An 18,178-nucleotide genomic window follows, 5' to 3' on the forward strand; every position below is an offset into this window, starting at 1 on the left:
GAAGGGATATGGTGATTAGGTTGGATGGAGGGATATGATGATTAGGTTGGATGGAGGGATATGGTGATTAGGTTGGATGGAGGGATATGATGATTAGGTTGGATGGAGGGATAAGATGATTAGGTTGGATGGAGGGATATGATGATTAGGTTGGATGAAGGGATATGGTGATTAGGTTGGATGGAAGGACATGGTGATTAGGTTGGATGGAGGGATATGGTGATTAGGTTGGATGGAAGGACATGGTGATTAGGTTGGATGGAGGGATATGGTGATTAGGTTGGATGGAGGGATATGGTGATTAGGTTGGATGAAGGGATATGGCCTGAAGATAAAGGGATGGAAATAGGAGATGATGGAGAAAAGGGGAAGAGTGGTTGCCATCCAAACTGAGTGGTTGCCATCCAAACTGAGTGGTTGCCATACAAACTTGACATATAGAGGATTAGGAACTGTATCTCTTCCACATAAGGACAGAATCTGTGTGCTGTTGTTCAATATGAGTTATCCTGAATATGAGTTACCCTCAATATGAGTTACCCTGACACAATATAGAGTGCTTTGAGACCATATCTATACACTCACTATATCACCTATAGCATACAATAAACACACACACACACACTTTTTGAATCTTCCTTCACTGTGAGAAGATTAACATTCACCTCCAGACTCTCTAGGCTTCTGCCTCCAAAACACTAATCTTCTATTTGGACACAGCACGTTGGGCCTGCGTGACTTACTCTGACACACACACACACACACTTTCTCGTTGGCACGCATACATACATAAGCTAGCTCACTTGCAGACACACACCCTTCTGTAATTGCAGTGGAACAAAGTAGCAAAGTAGCATTACACTGCCCGAATGAGATTGTGAAATCCTCCTTGAAATTATGCTGACTTAAAAACCTCTCCCCTCTCCTCTCCATGTCCATTTCAGAATGACAAATAGACTGCGGTTTGTATTTACTTCTCAGAGGTTAATCAAACCGTTGACCCGGTTACTTACCACCAATTACAAACCTGGTCTTCAAGGCCAACTCGCTATGCAATTCTCTATTGATCTGAAGGTGCATCAGTTGAGGTTGTTTAAGAGGGAGAAAGTTGAGGTTATTAAGAGGGAGAAAGTGGTTCTGCCTTCACTGCTATTGGGTCATGCTGCGGGGACAAAGAGAGCTAAAGAAAAACAGATTCACGTAAGAAAGAACCAAGCCAAGCTATACTGGCCTGGTTACGCATCCGCCGTAGTTGCTGGAGCCGTACGGTGCTGAAAAACACACAACATTAAACCTTTCACCTGCGCGTTACCCACTGGGAGATATCATGCTATGGGTGAAGAAATAGTTACATTTCAGTCTGATTTGTAGCTGAGTTTTGAGTGATATTGAGATCTCCGTTTGGCACCCATGTGACTGTCCTTGCTCTCTGGACCGCCAAAGGGAAAGATAAGGGTCATTCTTAAAATCAATCAACACCGCCCCTTTCTATGCCCAGCTTACACACACGCACGTCCCCTTCCGTGCTTCTGTCTGATTAGTCTGATCTGGCCGGAACAATCACGCTAATCATGTATCTTAATGAAGCAGCTGATAAGGAGAGACCACATTGGTCATCTTAATCCAGGAGACCTTCGCCTACGCACAATATCAGCTGCCATCATCCCACAAGCGTGCACAGACGCAGACGGGCACACACACACAGGCATCGAGAGACAGAGAAGAGGTAAACAGAGAGAGAGAGAGGTAGAATGAGAAAGAGAGGTAGGGGGCCTAAGTGGAAAGGAGACCAGATTCAAAACCCCTCAGTGCTGCTCACATCACAGCCTCTTCAACCAAGGTTCTGCCAGGGGGTCATGGATACCATCGGCTATCCAGAGTGCTACAACAGCCATAACATTTACATTAAATTAGCCAGCTTCAAAGACACTGTCGGAGACTATACACACAACATCTGTAAACACACACACACACACACAAATGCGAGAGACATTTCATGCGTCTAATCTCTAATCAATGACTCTAATATTTCTAGATTCCATTATTTTACGTTATAGATGTGTGCATTGTTAGATATTATTGCACTGTTGGAGCTAGGAACACAAGCATTTCGCTACACCAGCAATAACATCTGCTAAATATGTGTATGTGAACAATAACATTTGATTTGACTTGAGGTAACTGTTGTAACTGATTTTTGGGTTATTTTGCAAGAAAGAGGGAGATGAACCCTTGAAGCACTGCAGGTCTATGTTATTCGAGTTTCACAGACCAACTTTCTATGCAGAAATTCACTTTAGTTCAAACATTTTGAGTCACAAGCAGTGCAGGAGAGGATAGAGACACCTCCATTGTCCACCTCCTTCGATGATAAGCGCGAATCCAACCGTGACTCGTCAGTGAAGAGCACTTTTTGCCAGTCCTGTCTGTTCCAGCGGCGGTGGGTTTGTGCCCATAGGCAACATTGTTGCCGGTGATGTCTGGTGAGGACCTGCCTTACAACAGGCGTACAAGCCCTCAGTCCAGCCTCTCTCAGCCTATTGTGGACAGCCTATTGTGGACAGTCTGAGCACTGATGGAGGGATTGTGCATTCCTGGTGTAACTCGGGCAGCTGTTTTTGCCATCCTGTACCTGTCCCGCAGGTGTGATGTTTCGGACGTACCGATCCTGTGGAGGTGTTGTTACACGTGGTCTGCCACTGCGAGGACGATCAGCTGTCCAACCTGTCTCCCTGTAGCGCTGTCTTAGGCATCTCACAGTACGGATATTGCAATTAATTGCCCAGGCCACATCTGCAGTCCTCATGCCTCCTTGCAGCATGCCTAAGGCACGTTCACGCAGATGAGCAGGGACCCTGGGCATCTTTCTTTTGGTGTTTTTCAGAGTCAGTAGAAAGGCTTCTTTAGTGTCTTAACTTTTCATAACTGTGACCTTAACACTGACATCTGTAAGCTGTTAGTGTCTTAACGACCGTTCCACAGGTGCATGTTCATGAATTGTTTATGGTTCATTGAACAAGCATGGGAAACAGTGTTTAAACCCTTTACAATGAAGATCTGTGAAGTTATTTGGGTTTTTATGAAGACAGGATCCTGAAAAAGGGACGTTTCTTTTTTTCCTGAGTTTATGGTAAAGAAAGTAGAGCTACTTGTCCCAACCCATGTTGTTTGCAGACCTGAAGAGACAAGCTTCCATCATTGCTTCCAATAGTTCCTTCAAAGAAAGAGCAAGAGGAGTTTTCTAAACAAGTAGGAGATCATGATCCAAGAATTCTAAACTTTGCAAGATTATGGGGATCCCCTAATTGGATATGGGAGTGTCTAGCACTTTCACACAAACATTTAATGTGAACTATGAAATGAATGAGAGCAATAGTTTTGTCTGAAGATGAGAGCAAAATAATAGCTCTGTTCTGAGTCTGGTAGCATGGCTCCCTCTAGTGCAGTCCAGTGTAGATGCACTGCATCTTCTACTAACTAGTGGAACCAAATGCATTTGGAGAAAAGAGAACACAAGAAATTAAAGAAATACAATTGAGATTCACCCAGTCTGATTCTCAACCTTACATGTGCACTTGTTAACTCCCCTCCATGGAGTAAATTGACAGAGTTTCCACACCAATCTATTCCTTTAAAATGTGTAAAGGGGTGCATACCAGGGTTGAGCTCAATTCAAACCTTAGTGCTTAGAATAGCCCATTTGTTTTCCTTGATCATTCATTTCAAGAGTTTATCCTGAAAATCAATTGTTACAACAATATTTTATATGCATGTAGGCCTATATAACGACATGTTTTATGTACAATATGTATATTTCTATACACTACACCTAATATGGAAGAGGCATTTGAATTTAATTGAATTTCACTAAATTCAATTAGATTTAATTTAATTCAAATTTCAATTCTGTTATGTTTACTACTTCAATTAAAATTCAAGAATATAATTGGAATTTGAGGCATTCTCAACTCAAAATTGAGTTGAGCCCAACCCTGGTGCTTACTTCACTATACGGCTATCACCAGCAAGTGTCGCCATATCACTGTAAAAAAAATCCCTTCTGCTGTATAAACATAAGCAGCAGTTGTCCCATGCCCCCTTCCTTGTTTTGAAATGATTTCTTTAGTTTGCATAGATCTCTTTATCACTGACCCATGCAGGTCAACTACCCAGTTGCATAAGATGCCAGCAGTCACACCATGTGGTTTACATTGAACCAGGAAGGAAGCACCAAAGACCTGCAGGGCCCTTGAAAATATGATCTTTTGGACTCTGACATATGTTTGCATTGATTAATTATAGGCGTGTTGTAAGGGAGGATCCTTCTTTTATAGGCCAGTTGACTCAGTCACTAGTAGGGTGCCCACTAGTTATAATAAATTATTAACTCCTGTGGTCATGGAATTGTGTTTTATGATTGACACAGAGAAATGGTGACAACAATGCTTTGTTGGCAGCCAGCTAGCACTGACTGACATTCATCAAATTAAACAGTATGGTAGAAGAGGAATGTGGTGGTCAAACACAACATTATACCTAAGATCAACAATGGGCAACATGTAGGCCTAGCCTATTGTAAACAAATCCATTGTAAGCCTAAATAGGATTGTGTGGCCTACCTACACAAAACCTTACATGTGTTTGACCTTACCATTATGGCCAGGGAGTCTGTCGGCCCTTCTTTCTTCAATGTTCTTCAACGTTGCACTTTTAAATATAATGTATTTCACGTAAGAGAAACATTTAATTTCTTTCAAGTGACAGATAGCTAATCATGATATGACTGTTTTCGAAGACAAAAATCACGTTTCTTTCTGCAATGTTAATGCAGTGAAACTTTGCTCAAGATTTGCTTACCGACCTTCCCCACCGGAAGGGGCGGGCACAAGGTTATCCCCTGGTTTCTTTTTGTTATCCTTATGTTGAGAGCTCGCGAACAGAATCGTCGGAATAGAACGCGGTGCTGAGACCGAGAGTTGTTTGGCAAACAGGTGGAAAAATTGGCGACGAGAACGGAGACATTAATCTCAAACCACACAGCACTTCTCCGTTTGGAAGAAGAGTGTATTTTAAAACATGGAACAGTGTCGTTAGCCGGTAGATTGAGCCCTAGCACTTTCTTGTACCTAAATCGCGAAGTTGAGTTCCTCGACCCAGCCCGTTAGCTGTTTGGCTAGCTAGCCAGTTAGCATTGCATTATTAGCTATGTAGCTCGCTAACTACCACATTTTTGTCAGCCAAGGGGTTCGTTCGAAAGCAAATATATTTCGTTGTTTGCATATGGAAACTGTCATGGTATAAACTATTCAGTTATTAGGTATGCTTGTTGGGTGTGTCCTCTAATCAATATTTGCTGTCATTCTGTTTGAAGACAGACAATAGTTTTGTCCGAGGGCATGATGTCACACTAGTTTAACCCTGTATCAAAACTAACGATAATTTCGCTTGGTTAGCACATAGCCAAGGTATCCATGAATATGTAATCTTACGCGTTAGCCGATTAACTATTAATTGAAATTGTTTAGCTGAGTTTTAAACGCTAACAGGTGAATGCCAAATGTGTGTCTACATCGCAACCGGCATTAGTGACTTAGTTAGCGGCACCAGCTAACATGTGTGGACTCTTGTCTTGTGTGAAGCTCATCAGAGTTATTGCTTGTTTTCAGCATTTATTGACGTATTTTCTGGATTTTATTTTACAGATTAAACCCCTCGGGACATGCATGATCTGGAGAATAGCTATTTATTGAAGATTTGCTGAAGGAGAGAGAATTCCCCTCGTAGCAAGCCATTGTGTGATGATGGAAAATGCAATGTATGAGGACGAACCTTTGTAACTAACTTAGCTGGCTGACCAGGCAGTTGGCACCACATATCAAGGATTCTGGATGATTATTCGACTAGAGTCCATTGGGGATCATTATTATCTTTTGGAGAGGTCCTGTAACTTATCGCCGAGGCAGTCGCATTGTCTGTCCGTCTGACAGTGGACACAATGGGGGAGACCAGTCTCAACGACTCGAATGTGAAGGTCGCAGTACGTGTTCGTCCTATGAATAGGAGAGGTGAGTAGCATTTGCTAGCATATCGCTAAATTGATGACTTAACACTCGGCTCAGTTGTTGTGAGACGGCCTAAAATCCACGGTACTAAATGGTTTTGGACACCCTGGCCCATAATACACAAACTAGCTGCCTATTCAAAAAGTGCATGTGATCTGCATGAACAAGTGTAGTCACCCTTTCATAACATAAGCCGCTATAATAAATGCACGGTGACATGCCTCCAGATAATGAATCTGTGCGCGCGCACCCAAATGATTATTTCAATTATAATTCGGGCTAAGAATGCTGCTCAGGGGAAATAAATGACATTTTAGCCGTGTGCTTAGTCGAATTTAGCCGTGGGAGAACATATCTGGAAGAACAGGAGTCTATTGAGGCGGAAAATACTGAGTCTAGCTTCAATGTAGCGGACCATGTCACGTGTGCCTTTTCACAGAGTGTAGAAATCGGTCACAAGACGGGGGAACTCGCTCTCGTAGCCTCCAACCAAAGCGGTTTAGCATGCAATGAAACAAGCCCAGGGCAGTATCAGTATGTATCCATTCAGACAGTTATATCCCCCACTACTCGTATCCTTGTCCAATTTGATAGTAGCCCACCGTCTACGAATGAATTGGATTCCCACCAAAACAGATCATAGACTGAAGCCTCTTCTTTGAAAATAAACTGTAATAGATTGTTAATAACCACATATTATTTTCTCTTTCACACTGTTGATGGAACCTTAAGTTTGGTTTATACCTCATTGACATCTCAATGTGTCCCCTGTGTTTTGGCAAGGCGTCATATTTCTCTTTCAACCTTGCCCTGTGTGTGTCAGTCGGAGCTAGCTGGTCTCTGGCTGTGTTGGACAAAGGCAGGAAGGGAGTCAGTTTGAAAGGACTATTTGCTAGCTTTGCATAACTGACCATGTTCCCATGGTGGTAGAGGAGTTATTGAGAGGCTAGGTCTTCGAAGAACAGCCTCTTCGGCTCCATCCCAGTCACAGCATAGACACGGCTTTTCCATTTCCACACTGATGTCATGCCCATTGTACCACCAACCAAGCCCAGTGCTGTTTCACTTACCGCATGGAAGAAAGCAAAAGTGCCAGTGGAAAATTTGCTGGTACTGGAGAGAATCTGGTGAAAGATTTTTTTAAATTTATTTTAATTTATCTGTTATTTTACCAGGTAAATTGACTGAGAACACGTTCTCATTTGCAGCAATGACCTGGGGAATAGTTACAGGGGAGAGGAGGGGGATGAATGAGCCAATTGTGAACTAAGATGAGATACTCATCTTTGCATTTTACCTCAGATATTTTTATTCTATTTCCTTTGAGAAAAAGGAAGATCTCAATGCTATTCCTGAAAGTCATCGAGCAGTCACAACTGGTTATAATATGATTAGCAGGTGTATGAACACATACACTGATCCGTACTACCAGTGAACTCTGTGTGGCCTTGACGTAGCCTTTGCTTAGAGCTGACGCTCATACCCATGTGATGATGCCCCTGACACGCGCACACACAAACAAACTAGGGCTGTGACGGTAATGGCATTTTGGATGGCGTTAATGGAATGAATATAACGGTTGTCCCCATTCAAGTTAATGATGGCATAATGGGTAGACTGGTGGCCATTGCGAAGAGGTTGAAGTGAGAAGTGTACCATCAATATGTGCTGGGATTTCTCGATTCATCTTGACTGACATTGCTAAAAATACATTCCATTGCATGAGACAAATCAGTTGACACCATTTGAAATAGGGCTGGGTGGTATAGCTTATTTTACGATATATCATTATTGATGCACAAACCCTTTTGGGTTTTTACTTTACCTTCTATAACAGCATTTGAATGTTTAGTTTGTTAAATGTGACACGCCGTGTGTAATGTCAATTTTATAGTTTACTCCGCTACTAAAGTCATCTCTCTCTATCTATATATGCCACATTCCACACAGACCTATCCCCTGCCAGTCAAGGAGCAAATTTGTTGTTCCTCGACCATGAGACACTTGGGTTCAGTCTGCATGGTCAATGCAGCACATGCAACAATTTTGTTGACAAAAATGCTGTTTTCATTTTGCTTCTAAATAAATCCATGAGCGTTCTATAATTACACTAATAGTTTGTTTCTTACATTTGCAAACTGCTAATATGTTTTAGCAACTTGGGCCTAAATCGAGGTTAGCCGCTAGTACTAATCACCAGAGGTGTGGACTCGAGTCACGTGACTTAAGTTGAACTGAACACACCTGATTGAAATCATCAAAGCCTGATTATGAGTTGATCATTTTAGTCAGCTCTGTAGTAGAGGTCAACCGATTAATCGAAATGGCCGATTAATTAGGGCCGATTTCAAGTTTTCATAACAATCGGAAATCGGTATAAAAAAATATATATTAAAAAAAAAATTGTTACACCTTTTATTTAACTAGGCAAGTCGGTTAAGAACACATTATTATTTTCAATGATGGCCTAGGAACAGTGGGTTAACTACCTTGTTCCAGCAAACAAGAGTAAGGTGCTTCTTTCCTCAAATATATATCATATGTCAATTTACATAAATATTGTGATTGGATGACAGCTGTGAGGATTATCGAATCAGAATCTAATCATCTGTCCAAACTTTTGACTGCGACTGTATATTACCCTTAGTACTGTACATTCACTGTTAATTAATTCCGATCATTTCTAATCTACAATGTTTTGCTACTGTCAATGTATTCAATATTATTCCAGCCTTCCTGTTCTCATTGTCAGAGTGGAATCATTGTTTGCAGAGTGCACAGCCTATGCTACACTAGTGAGAAACACGTTTTGATTCATTTAAATCCATTTTCAAGTTCTGTCAATTTAGTCTTTTGTTTGGAGCGCTCCTGTCAATGTTTATTAACGACATGCAGGCATAGAAGTAGGCCTATAGGCTACATTGCTTGTGCGCAAATGTAGGCATATAAATGTGCCCATTTGGGGATCTGATAGTATTTCTGATTGTCTTAACGCAACACCACTAATGACCTGTGGAGCTTCTTGAAGTAATGTTTTCTTCAAATCAAACTGCAAGCAAGCAAAGTATGTTTTTACATCGATTTGAGAATCACAATAGTTCCTCAATGTATATGGAAAATCTTTCCAGCTCTCTCCCTTTCAATAACCACTCTGCGTGAAAGGGAAAATGTCATGCTCTGATCCAGTGGAAATGTCATAAAATACGATTCTTATCCGTGCTTGACTTGGAGTGATGTGTTTCGGTACACATTTTGGGTGCTGATACTGTTTATAGTTAGGTGCCTCCACAATACTTTTGAGCTAATATTCTATAAGAGGAACAGGTGCTCAAGCAGCAGAACATTTTGGGTTGCCTGTACTCCGCTCCGGGTTAGCTCTTGCCGAAGTCAAGCACTGCTTCTTATCCTTTGCGCAATTAGCCTACATCTGTGTCTGACCTGAGCTCATTGGTGCAGGAAACTCTGAGGGCCAAGAATATTTGATACAATGTTGGAAGTTCACTAGCACCAGCTTTCTGCCTGAGCAAGTTAATAGTTGATACAATGTTTCAAGTTAGTTGCAGACAGGCCATGTGCAGCCAGTGTGATTTATAGGATATTTATTTTAATCAGAATATTTTCTACCTGTAGGTGGCAAAGTTTTTATTTGTTGGCTATTTTTACCTAGTTGATAATGGAAGTTACTTTTTAGGTTTATCATTTATATTTGGATAGAATTTTTATTAACCACATGACAATGATTTTATGATATGAAGACGTTATTATAAATTAAATGAAAATGTGCCTTTGAAAACCATAACTGGCACGCAGATAGGTAGAAATGGGAAGATAAATTGGCATTCCACATGAACGGCTGTTGACTCCGTGTGTAGCCTATTACCGGCAACTTCAGGACAGTAATGGCAGAATCTACGAAAGCCAGCGGGAGGAGCATAGTTGGGTCAGGTTGTTTTTTTCTCTGGCACCCTCTTAGGGCATCAGACTGTAAGCTTTAAGCTTCAGACAAGCTCTATGCATATAGTTCATTTTATTTATCATTTATTACACTTAGGGTGTCCATAAATGGAAAAACACACTTTTGAGCAGTCGATTGGTCAAAATAACCAGTTTTTTTTTTTAGTCGGACAACCCTATTGTGCTTGAAATGGAATGTGTATGGTGTGTTTATAGCCTAGCCTAGCTGTGAATTATTTTTCTGTGTGTGTGTTCCTGTCTATGGTAAACCATTTATGAATTGTCAATATTAGACCCCAGAGGCCAAGAGGAAACAGAGTTTTGAAAATAATTTAGTTTTTGAAATATTACTACCATGTGACTAAGAATACAGTGAGGAATCATTTTCAACATAGTCAAGTACAGATTAAATCTAGGCTACATCATATGGTAAAAGTGTGCTAATTGTTAAAATTTATTTTACCAGGTAAGTTGACTGAACACTTTCTCATTTGCAGCAACAACCTGGGAAATAGTTACAGTGGAGAGTAGGAGGATGAATGAGCCAATTGTAAGCTGGGGATGATTAGGTGATGGTATGAGGGACAGCTTGAGAATTTAGACAGGACACTGGGGTTAACACCCCTACTCTTACGATAAGTGCCATGGGATCTTTTAAATGAGAAAGCTGAATGTGGAAAGGGATTGGCCCATATTTAGGCTAGCAGTACAGCTGGATAGCCCAATAACCAATGCTGCTATTATTAGGCCTCTAAATGCACTGCTACACTAACTGACAAGGCCTTAGCCAAAATCATTGTGTCATATAGGCCTACAGTGTCCATTAGTAGCCTATGTGACCCTTGTGGCAATTGAACTCGCAAACTTGGTTTTTGCAACAGTCAGCACCATCTTCCAATCAAGTAAGTAGTACTGAGCCATTTGGCTGAGCCGGAGTGGTGCATGTGATAGCTGTTGTCTCCAAGGCCAAGTGGTGAGTCATGGTTTGGCATCAGAGGGCCAGGGTCAAAGTGTGGTTGAGTCAATGTCCCACATCACATGAGGTATTTGTGTGAGGAGGACTAATGGTTTCAGACACTTTGTTCTACTGTTATTGATTGAGTTACAGCTCAACTCTCAAGAGAAGAGGCAACAAGCCAGGGCCTAGGCTACCCAGCACTGGCCACCAATCACTTAACAAAGGTTTCTGCCAAGACTAAATAGCCTCTTATACATAGCATATTCAGTGCATTCGGAAGGTATTCAGACCCCCGACTTTTTCCACATTTTGTTACGTTGGATTAAATGGATTAAATCGTTTTTTCTCCTAGTCAATTTACACACAGTAACGACAAAGCAAAAATAGGTTTTTAGAAACTTTAGTTAATTTTATAAACTTGGTTAAAATACATTTACATAATTATTCAGATGTTTCACTCACTACTTTGTTGAAGCACCTTTGACAGCGATTACAGCGTTGAGTCTTCTTGGGTTTTTGGAGAGTTTCTCCCTATGGGACTCCCAATCATGGCCTGTTGTGATACAGCCTGGAATCTAACCAGGTCCTGTAGCGACGCCTCTAGCACTGAGATGCAGTGCATTAGACCGCTGCGTGACTCTGGAGCAGCAGTGGGTCATGTAATTCATATTAGAATACTAATAATAATATATGGGTAAATCCATTTTAATTCAATCACTCTTTGATTTGAATGAAACCTTCCATGCATATTTGCCTGAAGTGCTCAGAAAGGATTTTTCTGGACCTGAATGACAAAACATTTGAGATAAAGGTGCTCAATGTTGACCCATTTTGCATACTCCACCATACCATGAAAACATGGTAAAAAATGTTTTTCATGAAAATAGTACATTTTTACTTTTAACACCCATTATCTAAAAACTCAGATTTGATTCATATTCGACTATGTTATAGCTTAGACCTTATTTTACATCATCTAAGGTTTTTTGTGCTGTGCCCACAATCGGTTGAGAAACAACATGCTCTTACGCATGTCATGTTTCGTCTGATAACGCATGGAGGTGGAAACATCATTCTTTGGGGATGCATCAAGAATGATCAATGGAAACAGGATACACCGGAGCTCAATTTAGTGTCTCATAGCAAAGGGTCTGAATACTTATGTAAATAAGGTTTTTCTGTTTTTATTTTTAATAAATTTGCAAAAATGTCTAAGAACCTGTTTTCTATTCATCATTTATGGGGTATTGTGTGTAGATTGGGGAGGGGGGGGTTATTTAATACATTTTCGAATAAGGCTGTAACGTGTAACAGTGCAAAAATAATCATACTAAAATACGAAGGTCAATTCAGTCCGTGTAGCCATTTTATTAGCTATTTGTCAATCTTATGACATGGGGATAGAAGCTGTTTGGGAGCCTCCTGGTGTCAGACTTGATGCAACAGGTGAATGATGTTTTGACCTTTTGTAAGCTTTTAAATGATCAAACTCAACTGTTTATCTTCTCCAGTGATGAAGACATGGATGTCTCATGGTTTGGCGGGGTATGCAAAATAGGTCATCTTTGAGCACCTTTGTCTCCTGAATGTTTTGACCTCAATTTAGTTGACTGCTCGATTTAATTGACAACAGCCCTGCACTGCTCCGCGAATCGCAAGTATGAATACCCTGACTTCTACCGTGACCGTATCTCATTAAATGCTGCATGGCAAATGCAGACGTTGGATTGACCAGATGCACAATGCACTTTTCTCTCCAGAATGCACTTCTCTCCCGACAATTTGTCCACATTCATTGTTTCATAACTTAAATGTGTTAATTGTTCACGTTTGATATCAGTTCCCCATTACATATGTCACTAGTAGTACATTTACTGTTCATTTCTATCATTTCTAAACTACAAGGTTTGTTAATTTGTTTAGTAATTTATTTTAATGCATTCAAGTTGCTTTGGATAAAAGCATCTGCTAAATGGCATATTATACATTATATTATTATTCAATATTGTCATTCCAGCCTTCCTGTTCTCATTGTCAGAGTGGATATGTTGTTTGCAGAGGGCACAGCCTATGCTACACTAGTGAGAAACCAGTTTTGGTTCATCTCATTCCACTTACAAGTTCTGTCGATTTAGTCATTGTCTTTTGTTTGGAGCGCTCCTGTCTATGTTTATTAACGACATGCAGGCATAGAAGTAGGCCTATAGGATACCTGGCCTGCAGGCAAATGTAGGCATATAAATGTGCCCATTTGGGGAAATGATAGTATTTCTGATTGTCTTAACACAACACCACTGATGACCTGTGGAGCTTCTTGAAGTAATGTTTTCTTCACTTCAAACTGCAAGCAAGCAAAGTATGTTTTTACATTGATTTGAGAATCACAATAGTTCCTCAATGTATATGAAAAATCTTTCCAGCTCTCTCCCTTTTGATAACCACTCAGCGTGAAAGGAAGAAATACCATGCTCTGATCCAGTGTAAACATCATAAAATAGACATACCTGATTTACTTCTTATCAGAGCTGGACTTGGACTGAAATAGGTTCCCGGTACTTATTTTGGGTGCTGGTACTGTTTATATTTAGGTGCCTCCACAATACTTTTGAGCTAATATTCTATAAGAGGAACAGGTGCTCAAGCAGCAGAACATTTGAGGTACCAGTACTCGGCTCACTGGTGCAGTAAACTCTGAGGGCCCAGAATATTTTACACAATGTTGCATGTTTGCTAGCTTCTGGCCAGACCCAAGTTAATAGTTGATACAATGTTTCACATTTGTTACAGACAGACCATGTGTAGTCAATGTGATATGTGGAATATTTAGTTTAATCAGGATATTTTCTACCTGCAGGCTGCAATGTTTTTATTTGTTTTTTTATGTAGGCTATTTTTACAAAGTTGCCAATAAAGTAACTTTTTGTTTGTATCATTTAGATTTGGATAGAATTTTGATTAACCACATGACAATTATTTTGAGATGAAGATGTTATTATAAATTAAATGAAAATGTTCATATGAAAACCATAACTGGCACGCAGATAGGTAGAAATGGGACCATAACTTGGCAGTCCACATGAAAGGTTGCTGACTCCTTATGTAGCCGATTATCTGCAACTTCAGGAGTATAATGACAGAATCTGAAGCGACAGAAGAATAGTCGGGTCAGGTCACACTTTTAAAAATGTTGGTTATCTAGATCTCTGGTGCCCTCTTGAGGCATGTTTTTATTTCATTAAACAGTAAGCTTTCAGCATCAGACAAGCTCAGTGCATTTTATTAAAACACTTAGGGTGTGTCTATATGTAAAAATACACGTTTAAAAATAGACCAATAAATTGGTCGAAAGAACAGACTTTCAGTAAACCAATATTTGAAAAAGTTGTGGACAGACCTAATGGAAAGTTTAGTTTTAAGTCATAGGGGATGCAGTGTGAGATTTGAATTCAAATGCCATTTAGCAGACGCTTTTATCCGAAGCCACTTAGTCATGTGTGCATACATTTTTTGCATAAGTGGCCCTGGGAATCGAACCCACAATACTGCCATAGCATCCGCCATGCTCTACCAACTGATCCATTCAGGTCCACAATGTAATCAGTAAATAGTGTACGGTTTTTCTCCTTTCTAGTCACGTGATGATGTGCCCGCATGATGAAGTACCTACCGTGCAACTGGAGGTTGCTCTGAATGTTTGTACAGTACTCTGAACCTTTTCCCTTCTCTCCCTCACAGAAAAGGACCTGAACACAAAATGTATTGTGGATATGGAAGGCAACCAGACCATCCTGCATCCAGGCGGAGGAAACCTGGGCAAAGGAGACTCCAGGTTTGTGTTTGTGTGTGTGTGTGTGTGCACGCGCCCACCCATGGGACTCTGTTTCAGTTGTTGAGAGTGGGAGTCCAGTGATTTGGAGAGTGTCACATGACTGTTGTTGACAGTCAGTCTGTCTGTATCGCCTGCTGAGTGCACAATGATTTGGGTCTGGAAGATGGGTTGAGCAGGTCTATTTGGGAGAGCTTGTCACTCGACGGCCCATTCCTCTCTCTCCCAGTCTGCCTGCTGCTCCTCTCCTCATTCTGCCTGTGTTGGGGCATAACTCTCCTCCAGCTGACTTCTTCTCTGTTTCTCAGCCCTTCCGTTGCCCTGACAACATGGGGGGAGGTCACACGGGCCAATACCAGGCGACCACGGAACCCCCTTTTACTTTTGGAGAAGCTAGGGAGTGAGGGACATAACAAAAAAGGGGAAGAGATAACGAAAGAAGCACACGTTTGCTTTAGCATCTGTCGGCCATAAAGATCCTCTACTGGCTTTTATGGGGTTAAACAAGGGATGCGCTATCATTTTCTCTTTCTCTGCCTTTTCTTTCGGTCTCTTTCTTTCCATCTGGGAGACAATTGGGTGAGAGGTGGGGGGGGTTCACACTTGGAGAAAGACTGAGCTGGCTGCTCCCCATCACACTCCAGACACTTAAACGGTGGAGCTGGGTTCATGTTGTGGGACCTGCTGCTGAGACTCATCCTGGGATGGAGAGATGAATGCTAAAGAGAGGCCCTCCTCACTCACTCCTATAGAGCCTCTACTGACTCTCATGGCACCAGATGCCTTCCTATGGCCCCAGTTCACACGACTGTCTGCAGTATACACAGCTCAGTGTTGTGCCCAGTTTCTTTGGTTTATTTAGGACAGAGGCACCTCTCCCACTCTCATAGGCTTTCATTGCCATAGGGCCCCAGATGCCTCCTATGGCCCCAGTTCACATGACTGCAGTATGAGTGGATCTGTGTCTGTGGAGGAGAGCCCCACTCCCCATGAGCTCCAGGAGCAGACAGTGCTTCCACTGGAGTTCTCTCAGGCGACGCCTAACCCAATCGGTATCCCTCCACACCCCTGTCCTTTTTCCTGCTCCCAGCATGTGGAGGGTGGGACGTTGTTGCCTGTCTAACTGACCTCTCTCCATTGTGACGAGTGGAACATTGAACTTGCAATGTTTTGTCTCTGCTCCTGTGTCTTAAAGGTAATGGCCGATAAGGTGTTTTCTCTCCTGTAGCAATAGTTACAAACAGGGGGATAGCCCTCTCTGTTAATCAATCAAATATATAAAACCCTTTTTACATCATCAGATGTCACAAAGTGCTGTACAGAAACCCAGCCTAAAACCCCAGACAGCAAGCAATGTAGATGTAGAAGCGCGGTGGCTAAGAAAAACTCCCTAGAAAGACATGAACCTAGGAATAAACAGAGAAACCAGGGTCTGACGGGTGGCCAGTCGTCTTCTGGCTGAGCTGGATGGAGATTATAAGAGTACATGGCCATTAAGGCCAGACTGTTCTTCAAGATGTTCATAGATGACCAGCAGGGTGAAATAATAATCACAGTGGTTGTAGAGGGAGCAACAGGTCAGCACCTCGGGAGTAAATGTCAGTTGGCTTTTCATAGCCGATCATTCAGAGGTCGAGACAGCAGGGGCATCTGGGACAAAGGTAGCCGTCCGGTGAACAGGCCAGGGTTCCGTAGCCGCAGGCAGAACAGTTGAAACTGGAGCAGCTTCGGTGTTGCCTGATCTGGTGTATTGTGATTCATGAGTGGAAAATGATCATGTCAGATAGGGCCTGTCTAATGAATGGTCAATAGGCCTACAGTACACTGTCTATTGTTGATACCCTGGCTGAGGCAGGGTGGGCCTACAGCTGCCTCGCTCATATCCTTCCTGCTGCCATTAGAGTTTGCATAGTGACGAAAGGCTTTATTTGCATAAGTGTTGGAATCCAGTGTTGACTTGTTCAGTCAGACTTGGACTCAAACTCTCAACATGTCTTTTCATATTATATGTGGTATATCAAATCAAATGTATTTGTCACATACACATGGTTAGCAGATGTTAATGCGAGTGTAGCGAAATGCTTGTGCTTCTAGTTCCGACAATGCAGTAATAACCAACAAGTAATCTATCTAACAATTCCTAAACTACTGTCTTATACACAGTGTAAGGGGATAAAGAATATGTACATAAGGATATATGAATGAGTGATGGTACAGAGCAGCATAGGCAAGATACAGTAGATGGTATCAAGTACAGTATATACATATAAGATGAGTATGTAAACAAAGTGGCATAGTTAAAGTGGCTAGTGATACATGTATTACATGTATATATGGCCAATATACCACGGCTAAGGTCTGTTCGTAGGCATGACGCAATGCGGCATGGATACATCCCTTAGCCGAGGTATATTGGTTGCTGTCATATATTGTGGCCAAGCCTTAAAGGCCCACTCTACTGACCTGACCGCCCACCGCTGACCTCTGCTTGTTATTCAGAGTAGTATTGTGATCAGACACCCATGGCAGGGTGTTTGTCAGGCATAATCACCCATTAGAATGCATGTGCTCTACTGAAGCAGTGCGGTTTCTATTTACAGGGATGCAAATACCCTAATTTCCGGACTATAAGCCGCTACTTTATTCCCACGCTTTGAACCTCGCGGTTTATACAATGACGCGGCTAATTTATGGATTTTTCCCGCTTTCACAAGATTCATGCCGCCAAAAAACTGAGCACCATAATGTGATGTAAATCGAGCGTGGTCAAACTTCCCATCATTCTGATTACGGTAGTAATTTGTCACCCTCAACATGGCAAAGACACAGAGAAATGCATATGATGCAGCTTTCAAGTTGAAGGCGATCGATCTGGCTGTTGGAAAAGGAAATAGAGCTGCTGCACGGGAGCTTGGCCTTAATGAGTCGATGATAAGACATTGGAAACAGCAGCGTGAGGAACTGACTCAGTGCAAAAAGACAACAAAAGCTTTCAGAGGGAAGAAAAGCAGATGGCCCAAAGTATTTGCAGCCACTCGACATCAGTGTAAATGCGAAGAGCAACTTATGGTCAAGTCTGCCAGTGGGTCCTGGCAGCGTGGAGCATTGTCAGAAAATCCACTATCATCAACGGGTTTTGAAAGGCTGGACTGCTGCGTGTTGAAGGGGCAGCATGAGCTCAGCGGGGAATTTGCCTCCGGATGAAAGTGACGAGAGCGACAATGAAAACGATCCAACATCGGATGAAGCAATTCTGAGGCTATTCAACTCTGACACCGAAGGAGATGGCTTCAGTGGTTTCAGTGCACAGGAGGAGGAAGATGGTGACCAATGACTTTCTTGGTAGGCTACTGTTTAATTTTTGTTACAAGCCGTGTT

The 18,178-nt window shown here is 41.8% G+C and overlaps 1 protein-coding gene across 6 annotated transcripts in view; it reads left to right on the top strand.

Annotated features, from left to right (window-relative positions):
* The first annotated feature begins 4,917 nt into the window (after positions 1–4,917).
* LOC124001893 (kinesin-like protein KIF13B) overlaps positions 4,918–18,178 on the top strand; it is an 89,511-nt gene continuing 76,250 nt past the window's right edge. For 2 of the 6 annotated variants that reach the window (XM_046309042.1, XM_046309047.1), the window contains exons 1-3: positions 4,918–5,317; positions 5,703–6,065; positions 14,710–14,803. In XM_046309042.1, the coding sequence (XP_046164998.1) occupies positions 5,996–6,065; positions 14,710–14,803 (164 nt within the window). In that variant the 5' untranslated portion in view covers positions 4,918–5,317; positions 5,703–5,995. The remainder of the gene's footprint in view (positions 5,318–5,702; positions 6,066–14,709; positions 14,804–18,178) is intronic. The other 4 variants (XM_046309043.1, XM_046309044.1, XM_046309046.1 and 1 more) reach the window with 4 other exon arrangements.

This window comes from Oncorhynchus gorbuscha, linkage group LG17 (genome assembly GCF_021184085.1).
Source record: "Oncorhynchus gorbuscha isolate QuinsamMale2020 ecotype Even-year linkage group LG17, OgorEven_v1.0, whole genome shotgun sequence".
NCBI lineage: Eukaryota > Metazoa > Chordata > Actinopteri > Salmoniformes > Salmonidae > Oncorhynchus > Oncorhynchus gorbuscha.